Here is a 19,389-nt window from a genome sequence, read left to right as displayed (position 1 = left end):
ACACAGCAAAGAGCTGGCAGGGAACTTGAGCGACCTGGATATGAACCAATGACCATGTAGGATCTTGGCGCATGCCAGGCGAGGACTTGAGCCTCGGGATACTGTGAGAGGCCCCAGAGATAGCATGTTAAGAACATAGTGATACTTCTCTACCTCTCTGCTTAACTCCCACCTTTCTTCCTCTTTTGGCTTAATTTTGCCTGTTGGTTTTCACAATAACATATTTTCAATTTACTTTATAATCAAAGGTTAACCCTCAACTTAATACAGAATTAGGTAGTATCAGCCATTGAGTTTCCATATATAAATATATTTTTCTCTTCTTTTAGAGAATAGAGGGCACCGTTGATATTTCAGTGATTACCAATGGATATCAAGCCACGAGAAAGGATGCTTTTAGTTATACTTGCTTACAGACTCCAGTTATAACTGACTTTAGCCCAAAATTACGGACAATACTGGGTAAGAAAACCTTCACTAAGAGGAGTCACTTAACACAGATGTAGAAATCACTTCTAGAATGTCATTTGGTGCATAATTTCTGCAATAATTTTGTTTTTTTAATAAAGCCAGTTATGAATTTTTCTTCATTTTACCATGGTCCATTTGTAATTTCACTTTGAATATGTGCAATGTATAAAAATCAGTATTTTTTTTTTAAATCCTTGTCACCTTTCCCCCCCACTCCTTAGGAAACCTATATGAATTTTACTTCCACCCAAAAGTCATCAACTCACCTTGTTTTTCCTTTCACTACTGAGATTTCTCTGCTGGGATTTCTGAAACCCAATGAAAGCGATGAGATAAATTGCTTCATTCAGTATGTAAAGCTCACACTCAGTAATAAATTAATCCCTTTGAAAAAAAACTTTCACTTTCTTTTCATATAGGGGAGGTTAATTTAACAATTAAGGGCTATAACTTCGGAAATGAACTCCAACAAAAAGTGGCAGTTTATGTTGGAGGAAAATCCTGCCAGATTCTTCACAGGAACCTCACAGACATTCGATGCCTTCTGCCCACACTGCCTCCTAGAAAACATGATATCCGTGTAGAAGTCAGAAACTGGGGTTTTGCATCAACAAGGTATGGTGATAAACATAAATTTAAATGGGATGGGAAATCATTCTTTATTCTAGTAGAATCAGCATAGAAAAGGCAGTATTCATTGGACCAGCATTATGCCAATTACTGTCTTTACCTTTCTTCATCTCATTTTCTGTAAAGAGCCTGAGACTTCACACAGAAAGACTTAATTGGGAGGCCGGCACCATTTAGTTCAGGTTATAAATTTCTCTGTTTTAATTTCTCCCCATTCATCTCCCATACTATTTTCCCCCATCTTATTACAACAGTATAGTCCTTCAGCCATAATATTTTAAGATCTTCCAATTCCAAGTCTTTTGTCATTGGATTTTCACAAATCTTAATGGCATAGTTAAGGGAAAAACTGTTAACATGTGTTATTGAAGAAAATTGAGGTTATAATTCTCACATCATCTGGTCTTGTAAAAATAAAGTCTAACTACATGTGCCTTCTCATGGTGTCCAATCCTTGAAAGAATTTAGCAATGTGAATCATGGGAAGATCATTAAGTAGTCTATTGATTTTTGTCTTTCAGGGATAAGTTAAATGCTTCCATAGAGTATATCTTGGAAGTGACTAACATGTTTCCACAGAGAGGCTCTGTTTATGGTGGGACTGAAATCACCATCATGGGTTTTGGGTTCAGCAAAATACCAACTGAGAACACCGTACTCTTGGGTGAGAGCTTCATCCTCAAGGAGGGCTGTTAGTGTTTTGCTTGCTTTGTAGGGCATGTTCCTGGTGCTGGGTTATTGCACATATCCTCTTGATCATTTTATTCTCCTGTTAATGTGAAAAAGTTCAGTGTATTTGGTTAAGGTGACAGGGAAAAAGCTAAAAAACGACTTTTGATGTCAATAAATAACTACCATATATTCCAGGTGTAGGGAAAAAAAAAGGGAGGGAATATTTGTTCTAAAAATAACCAGTACCAGAAATGATTCCTATTAGAAAAGAAATGCCAAAGACCCTAACAGTAAGGCAGAGGTTTTACAGGTCCTTGGCTGTTTACTAGTAATGTGTCTTTTCTAGAGTTTCTATAAAGAACTTGATTTTTTTCTTTTGTCTTTTCTTATTTCTAGGGCCTTTCCCTTGTAATGTAACATCATCATCAGAAAATGTCATAAAATGTATTCTTCAGTCAACAGGGAATGTATTTAGGATTACCAACAGTGGGGAAGATTCAGGTATTAAAGAAAGTTAATATGTTAAAATAATGAATGCAATTCTACTCTGGACTTAATAAGATCCTTATTTATTTTCACTTAAAATTATTCAGAAAATAAGTATTGTGATTTATCTGATGACTTGTGATATTTGAAATAAAGCATCAAACAAAGTGAATCTAGACTTGAGTCAAGAAAACTAGACACAAAATTTCCAAGTGTAGCAATTTCCATAGAGTAGGTGGTTGTGTTACAGTACAGAGTCTCCTGAATTACTGCAGTTTATTATTTATCATAGGTTTCCAAGTGAATATTCAAATTGAAATAATACATATCTTTGCATTCCTCTGTGCTTCGAAAAATTCTTAATTTGAAGAATTAATCAACACTTAAAATATCCTGTAATGTTTCTGAGCAACTTGTATTTCCGGTTTCTTGATTTCCATTTGATCATTACTTTTAAACTTGATTCATTTTCTCTTTAGCTACTCATTAGCTTGGTTTCAATTATCTCTGTATTTTTGTGAAGTATTTAAATCATTTATGTTAATTGAACGACATGATGTTAATCAGAAGCTATTCTCATTAGTGAGCATATTAAAAAGATAGTATTTCAAGGGCTTATTACTTAGTTTTACTCCTTTCTCCTTTTTAAAAATATGATCCTATTCTTCCCAGTTCATGGATCAGGTTATGCCTGGTCTCCATCAGTCTTAAATGTGTCAGTAGGAGATACAGTGACATGGCGCTGGCAAGCACATCCATTTCTTAAGGGAATAGGATACAGAGTTTTCTCTGTCTCCAGTGCTGGAAGTGTAATTTATGATGGCAAAGGATTTACAAATGGAAGACAAAAGTCTCCATCAGGTATGTTCCTATTCCGTTGAATAACACATTGTGACTGCAATAAAAACTTTTTTAGACTTAAAATACTTTTTATGCAAATAAAATACAAATATGTATTACATGGTTTAGTTGGCATGTTATTGCTATATATATAGTAGAAGTGTTCATAACGAGTGTGAACAAGTTACATTATGCATATTAAATTGGGAGCTTATATCAGGAATACCTTTGTCAATCCTGTGATCAACAACCAACTAAAAAGTGCACTGAAATAGTGTATACAATGAAAATAAGGATATGCTGGCAGGTTTGAAACAAACCATTCTGGTAGAAGTGATGCCCTTTTGTTGATTACAACCAGTATTTCCCCTGGGAAGGCTCAGAATAATACAGTTTACCTACTCTGTTCTCTATGGGTACTTTTAACTCATGAGCAAAAACTAAGTATTAGAAATTTCTTAAAATTTTTCATTCTATGTTAAATTCTAGCAAGTTACACCCATATGAAATGGTTTTGTAGAAAATTAGTGCTGAACCTTCTCTTTCTGGAATGTAATTTCATTATACAAGATAGCACTTTCACAACCAATAAAGTCACTTCCTTACTCCTTTCCACTGAAAAACCGTAACATGAAAAAATAAGACACCTGTCTTCTGGTGTACCTTTACAATGATGCATTCATTGCCTGCATTTATTATCCACAATCTTCTTTTATGGCAGGTTCATTTTCTTACCAATTCACCTCACCTGGAGTCCATTATTATAGCAGTGGATATGTTGATGAGGCTCACTCCATTTTTCTCCAAGGTGTCATTAATGTGTTTCCAGCTGAAACAAGGCATGTTCCCCTGCATCTCTTTGTGGGAAACACTGAAGCCACACATACTCTCGGTAAGATGATTCAAGGTGGAAACTCCGTTACTCAAGTGATACAGGATTTTGGTGACATTTCTGGAGTACGAGGCAGATGGCTGGATCCAACCCTGGTTCTGTCTCGTAGTAGCCACACGGCCTTCAATAGGTTGGATGGCTGAAGAGCTAGAATCTGCTCGATAAAGTCAGGATTGCGTTAACTTCTTCTAGCTAGCCTTCCAGAATGTTCGTATGCCCCAAAAGAGATGCAGTAGGAGAGTCTGATACTCTGTGTGTGTGCCTGGAAATATATTAAAATGTGAGGTTTCTATTCCCTATGGAATATGGCTTTGTACAAACTAGAAAATAAATTAGTTTTTTGTCTGCTTTTCTATCTTTACCATACCATCTGTGCCCAGCTCTTTAACATCTTTGTGAGCCCTGAACCCTCTTGTCATTTAAAAAAATAAGATTTCTAATCATTAAAATCACTGTATCAAAAGAACAATACAACTTGAACGCAGTCCTCATTTTGGAACATTATCCATGACTTACAAGCCATTCTTTCATCTACAGGAGGACCTCAGAATTTGCAGTGGGGAAGCTCTGTGACAGGCTGCCCGGCAACAGAACCGCTGTGTGACCTGAATAACACCCGAGTTCAAACTTCAAACAGATTACTCTTTGAGCTTTCAAGTTGTTTGTCACCATCTATAAGCAACATTACTCCATCCACTGGAACAGCAAATGAATTGATAACAATTACTGGACATGGCTTCAGTAATCTCACCTGTGCCAATAAGGTAAGACTAGAAAAGACCTTCATGGTGCTTGAAATATTCAATAAGAGAGGTGTAGTCATAGTCTTGTAATTTTGTTTTACCAAATCTCTTGAGGTACAGTTCTAGTACTATACACATTGCTAATTTCATGCACATGGCTCAACAGCTACACATATAACAGAATAATATATTATTACATATGCACAGATTTGTGTACTCTCAACACAATCTATTTAGGAGTATCTCTTGCATTCAAAAAAAAAATCCTAAACCATTGTACACATTGCCCTCAACATATCCATGCATCCCAGGCCAAGATGATCACTTATCTGCTTTCCATTTGTACAGAGTTAGTCTAGACATTTCTTACAAAAGGAACAGATGTTAAGGTTGTGCTCTGTGATTGTTTTTCACTGAACATAGTATTTTCTGTTTGACCATATTACGCCACATATCAAGACTCATTTCTTTTTATGGCCAAAATAATTGCATTTTATGGTATACCACATTGTGTTTCTACATTCATTAGTTAGTGGACATGTCGGCTGTTTTCACTTTTTGCCTGACATAAATAATGGGTTATGAGCCTATATGTACAATGGTCAGTTAGTGTTAAGGTTAATTCAAGATATGTATTAGTCATCACACAATTAATTCTATGAACAAAATAGGATTCTCCATGACTTGATTTTCAGAAGCACGGTTATTGCTAAGATATAATTTAAATTTATTCTACAGTAACATATTAACATTTTCCATATTAATTTTCCTTTCAGGTTACAGTTGGCAGCTACCCCTGTGCTGTGGAAGAAAGCAGCGATAATTCAATTGTGTGTCGTATTGACCCTCAAAACTCAATGGATGTTGGTACCAGAGAAGTTGTTGCTTTGACTGTCTACAACCTGGGCACTGCTATCAACACACTGCCTGGTGAATCTGACAGGCATTTTGTGCTGTTGCCAAACATTGACATGGTAGTGCCAATGGCAGGATCTACCACAGGAAAAACAAGAGTGACTTTAAAAGGCTCTGGATTTGCAGCTTCTTATGCAGGCGTACAAGTCTTCATGGGTCATTTCCCATGTAAAGTTCTGTGGGTGAATTACACAGCCATTGAATGTGAAACATCCCCTGCTCCTCAACAGCTTGTGCGTGTAGATCTCCTGATACATGGAGTGCCTGCCCAGTGTCAGGGCAAGTGCAGCTTTTCATACTTAGAAAACATCACTCCTTCTGTAACAGGGATCTTCCCAAATGCCATCAACGGATCTGCACAAGTTCTGATTGAAGGAGAAGGCTTTGGGAATCTCTTGGAAGAGATTGCTGTGTTCATTGGCAATCAACAATTCAGGGCAACAGAGGTTACTGAAAAGAACATCACGGTTCTCGTGACTCCTCTTCCAGCCGGACTTCATGCTCTCAGTGTTGTGGTGGGAAGTAAAGGCTTGGCTCTGGGACACGTGGCTCTCAGCAGCACTGCAGTAGCATCTGTTTCACCAACTTCTGGAAGCGTGGGTGGTGGGACTACTTTGACAATCACAGGAAATGGCTTCTATCCTGGGAACACTACAGTTCTTGTTGGGAGTGAGTTCTGTCAAATCATTTCTGTGAATTCCAGTGAAGTGCACTGCAGCACCCCTCCAGGGACAGCTGGGACAGTGGATGTGCAGATCTTTGTTAACACGGTCCCTTATCCACCTCAGTCGTTTGCATATACCTCGGAGGATACGCCATTTCTCAAAGGAATTGTCCCAACTAGAGGTACTCCATGAACCACTTTTTAAAATCATTTTATATAATCATTTTATGTCGTGTCTCTTTGTGGTTATTTTCTGCCTGTTCTCAAGATAAATATTTCCAGCCGAATTCTACCACCTACTTGAGAACAAAATATGCATTAACTTGACTTAAATTTCAGGTGAGGAAGATATAGGTAAATATTTGTGGACCAAAATTGGCAGCTAATTGATGTCAAGAAACAGCTGTAAGAATCACAAGTTGTCAATCACAGGCTGAGCGTTTTACAGAGTGCCGTATTTCCACGAAAACCCCAAATGATTATTACCTTTTCAGTACAACAGGCATCTTTTTAAGGAGACAATTTCTACATTCCAATGTAGAAAGTATTATAAAATAAGGCTTTGGCTATATCGTATGATTCCTTTTTTCTAACCTATCAATAGGTCGAAGTGTCTGGGTCATTTGTTATCTGGCTATGCTCTTGGACGGCCTTGTTGTCTGCTCATTTCAGTGTGCAGGGGGAGCATCTAGTGTGAAGGTTGACAGCATGGCCTCGGTACTTGGGGACTGATCTTAGTTTTACTACTTCTCAGTGATGAAACTTTACATGCCTTTTTAAAACACATTTCTCATACTTGTAAGTTGTTGCCGTACATAGCTGAAGAACTATAAAATATGTTACTTGGAATGGTACATTTAATAAACAACATAGTAAATGTTTTCTGTGTTAAATAATGTGCATTCAGTTTATGTCACAAGGAGATGTTGCAGGTTTAGGCAAGATGCATTCTATCCTTCAAGAAATTTACTGTTAACATTTCCTTGAGGTTATCAAGTTTGATCATTTAGCAGCAAATGTTAGCAGTAGTATAGTCTTTTTCAACATAGTTTGATAATTGCAAACAATGACATTATAGCGCATTTCTCTTTCCATGTCTCTCATTGACTGTTTCTCTCACAGCAATGCTTTTGAAGGTGTAAGAAACTTATAAAGAAGCAACGACTGAGTCTTATTTGTTGAAGAGACAGGCAGTAAATCGCACTTAGCATAGCACATTCTATTTGAAAGGTGAAATGCCAAACAAAATTTAAAAATTTATAATATATCTTTTGTATATTCAAATTATTTCTAGTATGATTATGAATAACTCATTAGGATTCATGTTTTACAACAGTGATTTATAAATTAGTAATTATATATATTTAAGTAATCTCTCTGGACAAGTGTGTAATTATTTGCACTATTACTACCTAAATCACAACCTGATGAATCTGTACTTGTAACTCACTATACCATTTGATATTTATAATTTAAATTAGGTATAAATGTGTTCATTTGGATGACTCAGGAGAAATGCATGGTATTATAATGTGCCCCAAACACTGTTTTTAAAAAAGAAAACAAGGGAATAGATTGAGGTTTCTGTACAGTTCATTAAATTAATTGAAATTAATTGAAAATTAATTTTAAAATGTAGAAATAAATGATTATTATTATCATTATTTTTATCATTATTATCATTATTATTATTATCATTTATTTCTATGTTTTTCAATTAATTTATTGTATTTATTCTGTGCCTAATAATTTGCATATAATACATGCCATTGCTAATTGAAAAGTATGAGAATCGATAGGTTGTAATTATTAATTGTTCTCAGTAATGTCAGAAAGAAAAGTATCCAAAGTAATACACACAGTCTAACTGAAGCCACTCCGCTCAGAGCATTCACACTCTGCTAACTCTGCATCCCTCTTCTCTCCTGTCTTCTCAGCTTGGTTGAGTTAGTAACTTACAACTCAGCAGAACGGGAAGGCTGAAAGATAGTGAACTCAGTGATAAATCATATACAGTGAATATATATTAGATTATAGGGCCTATTGTGGTAAATATGGATACAACATGACATGTATTGTTCCTGTGTATATTAGTTTGAAGAACTGTGTTATTTTACTTATGAAAGTGAAGAGGTACATCTTTAAGTACATGTGTATTTTAAGTTAAATATATTTCTATTGTTTGTTTTAAGGACCAGCAGGAACTGAAATTGAGATCACTGGGTCTAACTTTGGCATGGATGTCTTGGAAGTTTCGGTGCGGATAAATGACACTCGGTGTGATGTCACTATGGTCAATGACAGTGTGTTGCGGTGCATCGTTGGAGATCATGCTGGTGGTGCTTTTCCTGTCACCATGCATCATAAGACAAAAGGCTCTGCCCTGTCCACGGCTGTGTATGAATACCCACTGGACATTGAAAATATCCATCCACTCCAAGGTAGTAATGCGTATGCAGGGCCCTACTGATATGTCATACTGCTTCAATAAATGCTTTATTTAGAACATAAAGTTCTTTAGACACTGCTAAAATGTGTCGTTACTATAACAGATTAGAAAATTGTTTCTTGTGCTCGAGTCTACATGAAAGAATATTAATCATTTCAAAATATGTGGCTAGTACTCTGTCATAGTGCTATATAATTTATTTATATGCTAGCCATACATAAAATGACATTTAAAATTACATATGTAGATATAGTCAACAGATAATTATTTTCATATAAATTTGTGTTTTTTCTCATTGAAAATTATTTTAATGGTTAAAACTCTAAAAATATCACCAATACAATATTAATTAGAAATAGTAATATGAGATTCTTCATAATATTTCCTTGAAATAAAATGTTATTTCTAGGTATAGTTTAAACACATTACAAAATAATGGTATTTACTCAGTGAAGATTCTGAAGCACAATATTCAAAGGAGTTTTTTATTTATATGTGTGTGTGTGCACATGTGTGCATGTGTGTTATATTAGTTATAAAATTTTGCATCTAAAGTAACATTTTCATTTCAGCTTTTAAAATAAACAATAGCATACAGAGAACATTTTCTTTTTGATTAGCTTTTCTTTGCTTTCCTTCCTGTTTATCCTCACTAGGGAGTTTTGGTGGCGGTCAGACAATGACGGTGACAGGGACTGGATTGAATCCACAAAATTCCATTGTCCTAGTTTGTGGCTCAGAATGTGCAGTTGACAGGCTTAGCTCTAATTACACGACATTATTTTGCAACATTCCGCCTAATAATGGTAAGTTTCTAGAAAAAGGAATGACATTTGAGGATTGTTTAATTTTCTCTAAGATCACAGTCCTAATTTCTTTTTTCAAGTTGTTGGGGGTCTTTGGAGGTAACTGAATTCACTTCTGTGACTCTTGATTTTAAGCAATCTCTTCAGAACTTTTTCTTCTAGGCATGCATGCCTTTCAGGATTTTCGGTTTGTGACATAAACTTATTGTTCTTAGTTTGTTTTTTAACTATGCCAAATGCAAAACCTAGATTTGGTTCCTTTTAGAAGATGTGGCTTCCTTAAAAAAAGAAAAGAGCAATGTGTTTGCAAAGCCTGATAGCCAGTTGCCAAGGTTCAGACTCTTGCTGTCTTTGAGACAGTTATTTAAACCCCACACTATCAGTTTATTCATTTATAAAGTGTTCTCAATCACACTACCCTACTCTACAGAATTGTGGTGTGACTTGGTCCTGGTGCTGTAGCCTAGTGGGTAAATTCCTCACCTTAAACACACCAGGATCCAATATAGGTGCTGGTTTACTATCCTGGCGGCCCTGCTTCCCATCCATCTCCCTGCTTGTGGCCTGGGAAAGCAGTCGAGGATGGCATAGTGCCTTGGGACCCTGCACCCACATGGGAGACCCGGATCAGCTCAGCTCTGGCTGTTGCGGTCACTTGGGGAGTAAGTCAATGGACAGAAGATCTTCCTCTCTGTCTCTCCTCCTCTCTGTATATCTGACTTTGCAATAAAAAAAAAGATTACAATGTCACTCAATGAAGTACTATGTGTAAAGTATCAACTAGGATTATTAATCGTGTTTATTTTTATTTAGTGCTAAGAGCCTAGAACCTGGGGAATCCCTCAATCTCAGCTTTGTCACTGTGTGGCCTGGACCATGTAGTTTAACTCCTCTCTGTCTCTCTCTATAAAGGATGTATTATTAGCCCAAATTCAGTGGGTTGCTGTTAAGTTTAAATATTTCTCACTTTATGCCAGATCTTACGTTAAAAAAACTTAAGAAATTTAAACAACACGAATAGTCTAGATAAATAATATGTTCTATGTGTAAACTTTTCTAAACATGAACAAAATTTGATGAAGCTTTGCAAAATGTTTTCGCTTCGTTGACATCTTTAACAAAGACTGTTGAAATGTAAGCATTTTGTGTCTGAAGTTTTTCATATTTTCAACACCAGAGCTTGGATTCTGATTTTAAAATAATAATAACAACAATAAAAACAGTAATGCTGTTGAGATTTGTCATGGGTTTTAAATGGCCTAAAACTCTGGTTCAGCATCTCCTAATTTGGTGTCTGGTTTCTGTAGTTTTTCTCTCTGCTACGTTGCCTCAGCTCCCACTCCTTGCTATTGCCAGTGTACCTGCCGGTATCCGTTCTTTCTTCCTTCCTGATCTAGTTGAATCAACTAGAACTCAGTTTGTCCACTTGCCTACAATAACGAACTAAGAGGCTCTGAGAGGGTATCTGAGGGTTTTGTCCCTGTTGATAACGTATATGAAATTGGTGATGCTGATGACTAATGCTAGAGATCTTTATTATTTCAGATATGCCCTGTGCATACTGGAAAGTGATTGTGGGAAAAGGAAGATGTTGTTGAAAATGCCTGAGGTTTTGGAAAATGGATAACAACCTGTTGACAGAATTGAACTCAAGTTAATCCTCTTCTCACAGGCAGCGGACCTGAGCAAGCCTGTGAAGTGACTGTGGTTAATGGAAAAGATGCATCACAGTGCAGCACTCCGTTTACCTACTCTGCATCACTGACTCCGCTCATTGATGAAATAGTTCCCAAGAGAGGCGGCACAGCAGGTGGTACCAGACTCAGCATCAAGGGGTCGGGATTCAGGTACTGTCTCCACACACACACATCCTTATGTGTATGTTTCCAGATTCAAGCCATTTGTACCTGCTTTGTCATTTGTCAAGGGAGTGCTTATATACATTCATGTAATATGTACCTTTACGCTCCTAAGTCACAACAGAGGCACAAAGTGGTACCAATAGCTGCTCAGTGTTGGTAAAATACTTTCTGATTCAATGAAACTTTTCAATGTATAAGATGCTTTTTATTCATCTTTGTGCTTAGGAAACTAAGATTGAAGAGGCTACAATACCTTGACCCAATTCCTAGTAAGCAGCATCATCATATGGATAATAAATCTCTTTTTACACATTTCTCATCATTTCTTCTATAGACAGATCTACTTTGCTGGATTAAAGAAATATCTTCTCATTCATCAAGTCCTTTGATCTGGTTCCTTTTTGAGCAAACTTATTATGTCTCACTTTTCTGTACTCCATTCCACAAATGGATAAGGCTAACTTATCAAAACACTCGATCAACAGCTGGTGTTAGGTGTAGAGCTTGAGACAGCTTGAGATGCCCACAACCTAAATCAGAGTACTCAAGTTCAGGTTCTGGCTGTGTGACCCATCCTAGCTACTTGCTTATGCTTAGCCAGAGGTAGCAGGTGGTGGCCTGAGCTGACTTCCTGTTATTTATGTGGGATACCCGGATGGAGGTCCAGGCTCCAAGTTTCAACTTTGCCCACTTTTAGCTGTTGTGCGCATTTGGGAAAGTTACCTGTGAAATCATAACTAATTCTCTCCCTCTCTACTAAATAAATATAAATAAATACACAAGTAACCAACCCATCAGGCCAAATAACCTATGGAAGGCAGACTTATTTTCTATGGTTTATATAAGTAATTACCTTGGACTTGAATTTTTAAGCAGAGATGAACTTCATGTGGTAAATATGTCATATAAAAATTGATACCTTGAAAATGTCTTCAAATACATTTTGTTTGAAGAGTAACAAATGATCTCTCAATAGGTCAAAATAAGCAGTTTTTCCTCAACACTGAAACATCTACTAGTTTACACCGTCCTTCCTCTTCATCTCTGTTTGCGCTTTAAGAAAAAAAAAATCTGTTTTAAGATCTATTTACAGATTTACAGAGAGAAGAAAAGACAAAGTGAGAGAGATCTTCCATCTGCTGATTTACTCCACAAATGACTACAGCCGGGCATGTCCAAAACCAGGAAACAGGCGCTTTCTCTAGTTCTGCTAGATGGATGTGAGGTCCATGAACTTGAGACATCTTTTCCAGGCCATAAGCAGGCAGCTGAACATATGTAGAGCAGCCAGGACTTGAACAGGCACTCATATGGAGGCCGGCACTGCAGGCAGAAGCCTAGGCTGTTATGCCGTATGGCTGGCCCCTCTTCTTCTTCTTTTTTTTTTTTGTCAAAGAAAAATTTTGAATTATTAATACTGAAAAAGATACAATTTGCACTTTCATGGATCATGCAGTAAAAATGTTAACTTTTGCAATAAGGCACATAAGTGGAGCTTGTGAAAGTCATAAAAGCTTTGTTTTCTCCTTTTGTTTCTTTACAGTGAAAATATACAGGATGTTTCCATCAGCATAGGTGATGCTGTATGTGATGTCGAGTATTCCAACAAGACACACATCATCTGTATGACAAATGCCCGCAGGCCATCAGGGTGGGCTTCTGTGCATGTCAACATCAGAAGCATGGGCATGGCCAGGCTGGTAATGGTGCTACTGGGTATCAAAATCACAGCAACAGACAAACTAGAATTATAGGAGGCAGCAAAATAGATGTTCAGTTTAACAGCTCCCCAATATAACTGATCTTTCACTTTGGTAAACTTAAAGTTGCTTACATTCTTGTCACTGATTCCTATAATTTATATCATTTTAGATTTTCAAAATTCTAGATTGTGCAGTGATTAACAATAGGTTTTCACATTACTATCACAGAATAAACTGCAATATTTTAAAAGTTAGTACATTATCATTAAATTGTTCAGTATTTCACATTTATTTGGGGGAGGGGAAATTACTGAAAAATTCTGATAAACCACCACAACATTAAAAAAAATTCTCCTGTTCTGTTCCAGGATGGCGCTGACTTTCTCTATGTTGACGCCTGGTCCTCCAACTTCTCCTGGGGAGGAGACCCTCCCCCAGATGAGGGCTCGCTTGTGGTTATTACCCAAGGACAGACAATTCTGCTTGATCAGAGTACTCCTATCCTGAAAATGGTGCTTATCCAGGGTAAATTTCTTAAAATCGGCTCATTTATTTTACCTAAAAAAAAAAAAAAAACAAACAAAAACACTTCTTTGGGCGTGGCCTAGCAGCTAAAGTCCTGCTATGAACGCGCCAGGATCCCATATGGGTGCCGGGTCTAATCCTGGTAGCTCCACTACTCATCCAGCTCCCTGCCTGTGGCCTGGGAAAGCAGTCGAGGATAGCCCAAAGCTTTGGGACCCTGCACCCGTGTGGGATACTCGGAAGAAGTTCCTGGCTCCTGGCTTCAGATTGGCATAGCATCGGCCGTTGTGCTCACTTGGAGAGTGAATCATGGGACGGAAGATCTTCCTCTCTGTCTCTCCTCCTGTATATCTGACTTTCCAATAAATAAATAAATCTTTCAGAAAAAAAAAAACACTTCTTTGAAGTGAATCAAATGTCACAGTTACCTTAGTGGGGTTCTCACCCCTTGATATTCTGTTTGCTGTAGAAAGGTAAATATCAGCTTGTGGGCGTCTTATCTCTTCTTATTGTCTCCCCGACTCACACAACCTTTGCAAGCTCTCATGTCAGCTGGAGCTGGCCTCAGGCATCACCTGGCATTGCAGTCACATGTAAAATAATAATTGGCAAGAATGAGGTTTTTGTGTCTCTAGTGCATAAACTTTGCTATAAAGGTTTCAGTTTCTCACATTTCTGTAATTATATTACTTTTTTTTAAGTTTCAGGTAAAAGAAAGTGAAATTTACTGCCTAATTTTATATCAATTTCACAAAAAATGTATCTCAACACATTTTTTTTAAGATTTATTTATTTTTATCAGAAAGATTTATAGAAAGAGAAAGATCTTCAGTCCACTGATTCACTCCTCAAGTGGCTGCAATGGCCAGAGCTGAGCCGATTCAAACCCAGGAACCAGGAACTTCTTCCGGGTCTCTCATGCAGGTACAGGGTCCCAGTGCTTTGGGCCATCCTCCATCCTTGACTGCTTTCCCAGGCTACTAGCAGGGAGTTGGATGGAAGTGGGGCAGCTGGGACAAAATCCAGTGCCCATATGGGATCCCAAAGAATATAAGGCAAGGACTCAACCACGAGGCATTATGCTGGCCCCAAATTCTTCTCTTTTTTTTTTTAAGATTTGTTTTATATATTTAAAAGAAAGATTAAAGAAAAAGATCTTACATCTGTTGGTTCACTGCCAAATGACTATGAAAGTCAGGGCTGGGCAGGCCTAAGCAAGGGGCCTGGAACCTTGTCTGGGGTTCCCATATGAGTGGCAGAAGTCCAAATGCTTGAGCTGTCTTCTACTGTGTTCTCCAGGCAGGACTCCAACTGATGCTCATATTTTATGCAGGTGTCACAGACAGCAACTTGACCCACTGCACCACATGGCCGGTCCCTCAACACATTCTTCAATGATGTTAATCAAGCTATGGCTTTAGCTAGTACAATTTACTGGGTATAAGTTCAGAGATAATGTGTATATGTATTTTTTTAAGATTGATTTATTTTATTGGAAAGTCAGGTTTATGGAGAGGAGAGACAGAGAGAAAGCTCTTCCGTCTGTTGGTTCTCTCCCCAAGTCGCTATAACTACTGGAGTTGCGGAACCAGGAGCTTCTTCTGAGTCTCCCACCTGGATGCAGAGTCCCAAGGCTGTGGGTCATCCTTTACTGCTTTCCTAGGCCACAGGCAGGAAGCTGGAAGGGAAGTGGAGTAGCTGGGATATGAACTGGAGCCCATAAGGGATTCCAGTGGTTGCAAGGCAAGGACTTTAGCCATTAGCATACTGCACTGGGTCCTATATGTATTTTTTTAAAACGTCAGTTGTCTTTTTATTAATTGATATTTTGAGGTGTTTTTTTCTAAAGCTAATGTACATAACTGCATAATTTAATGACATTTAAAATAACAAATGGTAAAGGGAAAGTAATGCATACCAGGAATTGACTTTTTGTCAAATTTCAGAGTCTTGTCTGACTTGGTTTTTCATTTTGTTTTTAATTTTATGTTGCTAAAAGCTAGCAAGAGAAGAAAATGGATGAGAAATTAAATTCTAACTTATAATTGAATGAGTGAAGTTATTTAATGATTTTCCTTCTATATATATATCAAAATTATGTGTATAATAGGTGGAACTCTAATATTTGATGAAGCTGACATTGAACTCCAAGCAGAAAATATTCTCATAACAGATGGAGGAATTCTTCAGGTACACAACAGAACATGCTATACATTCATTGCTGACCTCTCTCTCTCTTTGTATTTCAAATGCTATATATAAAATGGATAACTAATTATATGACTTTCCCCAAGTTTGTCTTTTCTTTGGTTTCCATCATTGAAATAATATCCTTTCTGGGGGGAAAAGTTCCTCAGAGCATGATGACTCTTTAAGAGAATGGAAATAGTATATTTTTAAAAAGCAAAACTCTAAACAGAGTGGAAAAAGCAGTTCTGAGCTATGGCTAAGGTCAATATATATTTTTTTTCCAAAAGCTGGGCATAGTGTACTTGGCAGACTAGAAAATTCAAGGCTTCTATTTTCAAAGAAAAATATGTGCAACTGAACAATTAATTCTCAAAAAAGGCAAGAAAAGTAGAGGATTTGTTGTTAATGATTAGAATTGAGAAAGCAGAGCTTTAATTCTTGGCTGATCTTGTGACTCTTGCAGATTGGGACGGAAGCATCCCCATTTCAGCACAGGGCAGTCATCACCTTGCATGGGCATCTGCGATCACCTGAGCTCCCTGTGTACGGGGCCAAAACGCTGGCCGTGCGCGAGGGCATCCTTGACCTGCACGGTACAGTGTCTGAGTGCTGCGAGTTCGTAGAGGACTCACCAAAAACCTGTTCCCATAAACTGAACTTGCCAGGTTTCTCAAGCTGCTCTATGCCTGTCCTAGCTCCCCTCTCTCCTAACCCTACGTATCATCAAGTCTCGGCCACGGTCCTCCTGGAGAAGCCATTCCCAGACTTCCTCTCATCACTTTCCAGACTCTTCCAAACACTTTTTGTCTCATTCTGCACTCCCAACAGTGCACAGTGAATGTCTATTTACTTTTTTCATTGGTTTATACAGAAAGGCTCTAAATGTGAAAGCAGATTATGATCATTGACATTTGCACCTGCAATTGTATTCTTTATAAAAGACAATTTAATCTATAATTTTATCTTTCAGTAGCTATATTCTGAAAATGATCAGAATAAAGACTATAATCATGTTTTACGTTCTAGAGTAACTTCCTATTTAAACGTAACAGGCTGTGAATTCTCTGTATGTGGGACCCTTCCGTAATGCATCTTCTAGGTCTTTCCTAAATTCAGAATGCTATGAATGTGGTACCCAATGATCACTGTAAATGTCCTATATTGCACCAAATATATATATATATACACACAATTTCTTAGAAATTTGCACATATTATTTATCTGTAGAAATCAGCTTCGGCAATTTCTACCAACAGTGGGCAAAGACAATAAGTCTCTGAATCTTGTTAGTATTATTCCATTATATTTACATAAGGAAGTTTTTGTAAGTGGAATACACAACTGTGAAAAGATGCTTTTGATTTTACAGAAGAAGCATGCATATTATTGCAAACCTAAATGTCACTTTTAAGAAATGACCATTCTACAAACCTCTTTTTTTTTATAGCAATATATGAAAAGCTAATGTGAAATCTACTTTTCAAAATGAAATTGCTGTGGAAAGGCATACAATTTCCAATAGCCAAGAAAGCACACTGTAAACATACGTTTTTTGTTGTTGTTGTTGGCTGCAGGTCTGCCCATTCCTGTAATCTGGACTCGCTTGGCTCACACTGCGAAGGCAGGGGATCAGACGCTGGTTTTACAGGAAGCAGTAACGTGGAAAGCAGGAGATATCATTGTAATTGCAAGCACAGGACACAGGTATGGTGCCTTCTGGCTTTAATGCTTTTATTTTAGGCAGGTTGTTAAGCTGCATAAAAGAGGAATGATTCAGGAGGTCCAGGATTTCACTTACATATGAAACCTTTAACAAACACCAAGAGGCCACTATTTCTTGTATAACATTAGGGGTGCTCACCAGTGGGCTGCCTTTCCTTTCATTGAATTTACAATAAGGAAAAGGATAAATTTAAGCCTGTAAAATAAATATGTACTAGCACAACACTGTATTTGTTTTACATGAATAGGTTCCCATGTAAGATTACATTAGAAAAATTCTGTTGAAAGCCATTTGAAAACATGTAACTTAAAGCTCTAACTAAACATATTCATGAATGCAAAAATGCAAATAAGCCTCTTTGTTTGAGGTCACCAAAAGATGGCTGGAAGCAGTTAGTAAATCTGCTGTTATCTCAGTTTTGGCAGTAGCTCCCATACAGCAATACTGTTAGTAATGATTGGATAAGGGGGAGAAGTCATTATGGAGACAGTGATGATTAACACAAACCTTGGGTGCCTGATATTTTTAATTTGAAACTGCTTATGACCTTTAATTTCTGCTTAATTGAATATTTTAGCAACAAGAAATAAAAGAAAGAAAATGAATATAGCTACCACAATATCATGGGGTGAGGACAAAAGGATACTTTTGTTTTATTGTTCAAAATTTGGATAACATTAAAATTGAATAGGATTGTCTTAAGCAGGAAATAAATAGTAGTTTATGACAAGAAACATTTAAATTATGTTAAGGCCATGACTCAATTTTCAATTAAAATCCAAGGTGCTATTTTGAGCATGCTATTTTCCAAGTTAAAAATAGACTTGCAGATGTTAGGAAGAATTAAATATATATTTGCTTTATAACTGCTCATTTATTCCCTGCCTTTGAAAGAAATTTTGATTATATAATGGCAAAATTTAAAAAGCAGGAAATGAAAGGTCTTACCAATAGCAAATAAAACCCCCAGTCATCACTTCTGTGAATGAAATTAGAATTTAGCATGAATTAGTTTTAAGAAGGTGACTTTTTGAATATTTATTTATTGACTTGTATTTATTTGAAGTGAAAGAGAGACTATCCACTGCTTCATGTCCCAAATGTGTGTTATAGCCAGCATGGCCCAGGCTGAAGCTAGGAATCTAGAATTTCATCTGGACCTCCCATGTCTGTTATAGCCAGCATGGCCAGGCTGAAGCTAGGAATCTAGAATTTCATCTGGACCTCCCATGTGGAGGACAGGGACCCCTCCTATTCGAGACACAACCTTCAGCCCTTGATTGGAGCCAGAAGAGCAGGACTTGTAAAGGCATTTGAATATGTCAAGTGGACACCGCAAACCTTGGCTTCACCAGCTTCCTACCTATTAAGAAATTTGTGTAGGGTCTCTGCCTGCTGACCAGTTGCATGGTCTTTTGAAGAGACAAAGGCTTTATAGTTTCTATTATGTATGAAAGAGGAAGCAGGAAAAATATTTCAAGTCTGCCTCCCTAATTGGGCGTGGGGTGTGTACAAAGCTTTCGAGATTATGTAGGAGAAAACTGGACTGTAAAAATCCAGCAAGGCAGATCTCAATTGGAGAGGTCTAGGCTTTTGGCCAAGCGGCTCCATGCTCAGGGTTCTCTCTGCACACGGATGACCACATCTTGTAAACCAGGCACTCTGAAAATGTGCTCAATGCCATCATTAAAGTAGGAAGTGGAGAAATTTTCAGGCAAAGCGTGGAGAGGCACAACAAGGAGTTTTTGTATTTGGAACATCCAGGAGAAACCTTATGGGAAGTTCAGTATTAAAATGAGAATTAGGGCCCCAGCAGCA

At 37.4% G+C, this 19,389-nt stretch overlaps 1 protein-coding gene across 1 annotated transcript in view; it reads left to right on the top strand.

Moving 5' to 3' along the window:
* PKHD1L1 (PKHD1 like 1) overlaps positions 1–19,389 on the top strand; it is a 151,442-nt gene that overhangs the window by 64,009 nt on the left and 68,044 nt on the right. Inside the window, exons 31-46 of the mRNA XM_040979402.1 lie at positions 330–462; positions 891–1,086; positions 1,623–1,765; positions 2,170–2,274; positions 2,932–3,120; positions 3,821–3,991; positions 4,529–4,755; positions 5,511–6,495; positions 8,506–8,754; positions 9,419–9,568; positions 11,241–11,415; positions 12,974–13,130; positions 13,502–13,658; positions 15,769–15,848; positions 16,312–16,441; positions 17,423–17,552. Of these exons, the coding sequence (XP_040835336.1) occupies positions 330–462; positions 891–1,086; positions 1,623–1,765; positions 2,170–2,274; positions 2,932–3,120; positions 3,821–3,991; positions 4,529–4,755; positions 5,511–6,495; positions 8,506–8,754; positions 9,419–9,568; positions 11,241–11,415; positions 12,974–13,130; positions 13,502–13,658; positions 15,769–15,848; positions 16,312–16,441; positions 17,423–17,552 (3,377 nt within the window). The remainder of the gene's footprint in view (positions 1–329; positions 463–890; positions 1,087–1,622; positions 1,766–2,169; positions 2,275–2,931; positions 3,121–3,820; positions 3,992–4,528; positions 4,756–5,510; positions 6,496–8,505; positions 8,755–9,418; positions 9,569–11,240; positions 11,416–12,973; positions 13,131–13,501; positions 13,659–15,768; positions 15,849–16,311; positions 16,442–17,422; positions 17,553–19,389) is intronic.

This window comes from Ochotona curzoniae, unplaced genomic scaffold (assembly GCF_017591425.1).
Source record: "Ochotona curzoniae isolate NIBS_2020 unplaced genomic scaffold, NIBS_Ocur_1.0 contig_3190, whole genome shotgun sequence".
Classification (NCBI taxonomy): Eukaryota; Metazoa; Chordata; class Mammalia; order Lagomorpha; family Ochotonidae; genus Ochotona; species Ochotona curzoniae.
Note: the sequence above shows the minus strand (reverse complement) of the source record. Positions and strands in the feature narration are given on the sequence as shown.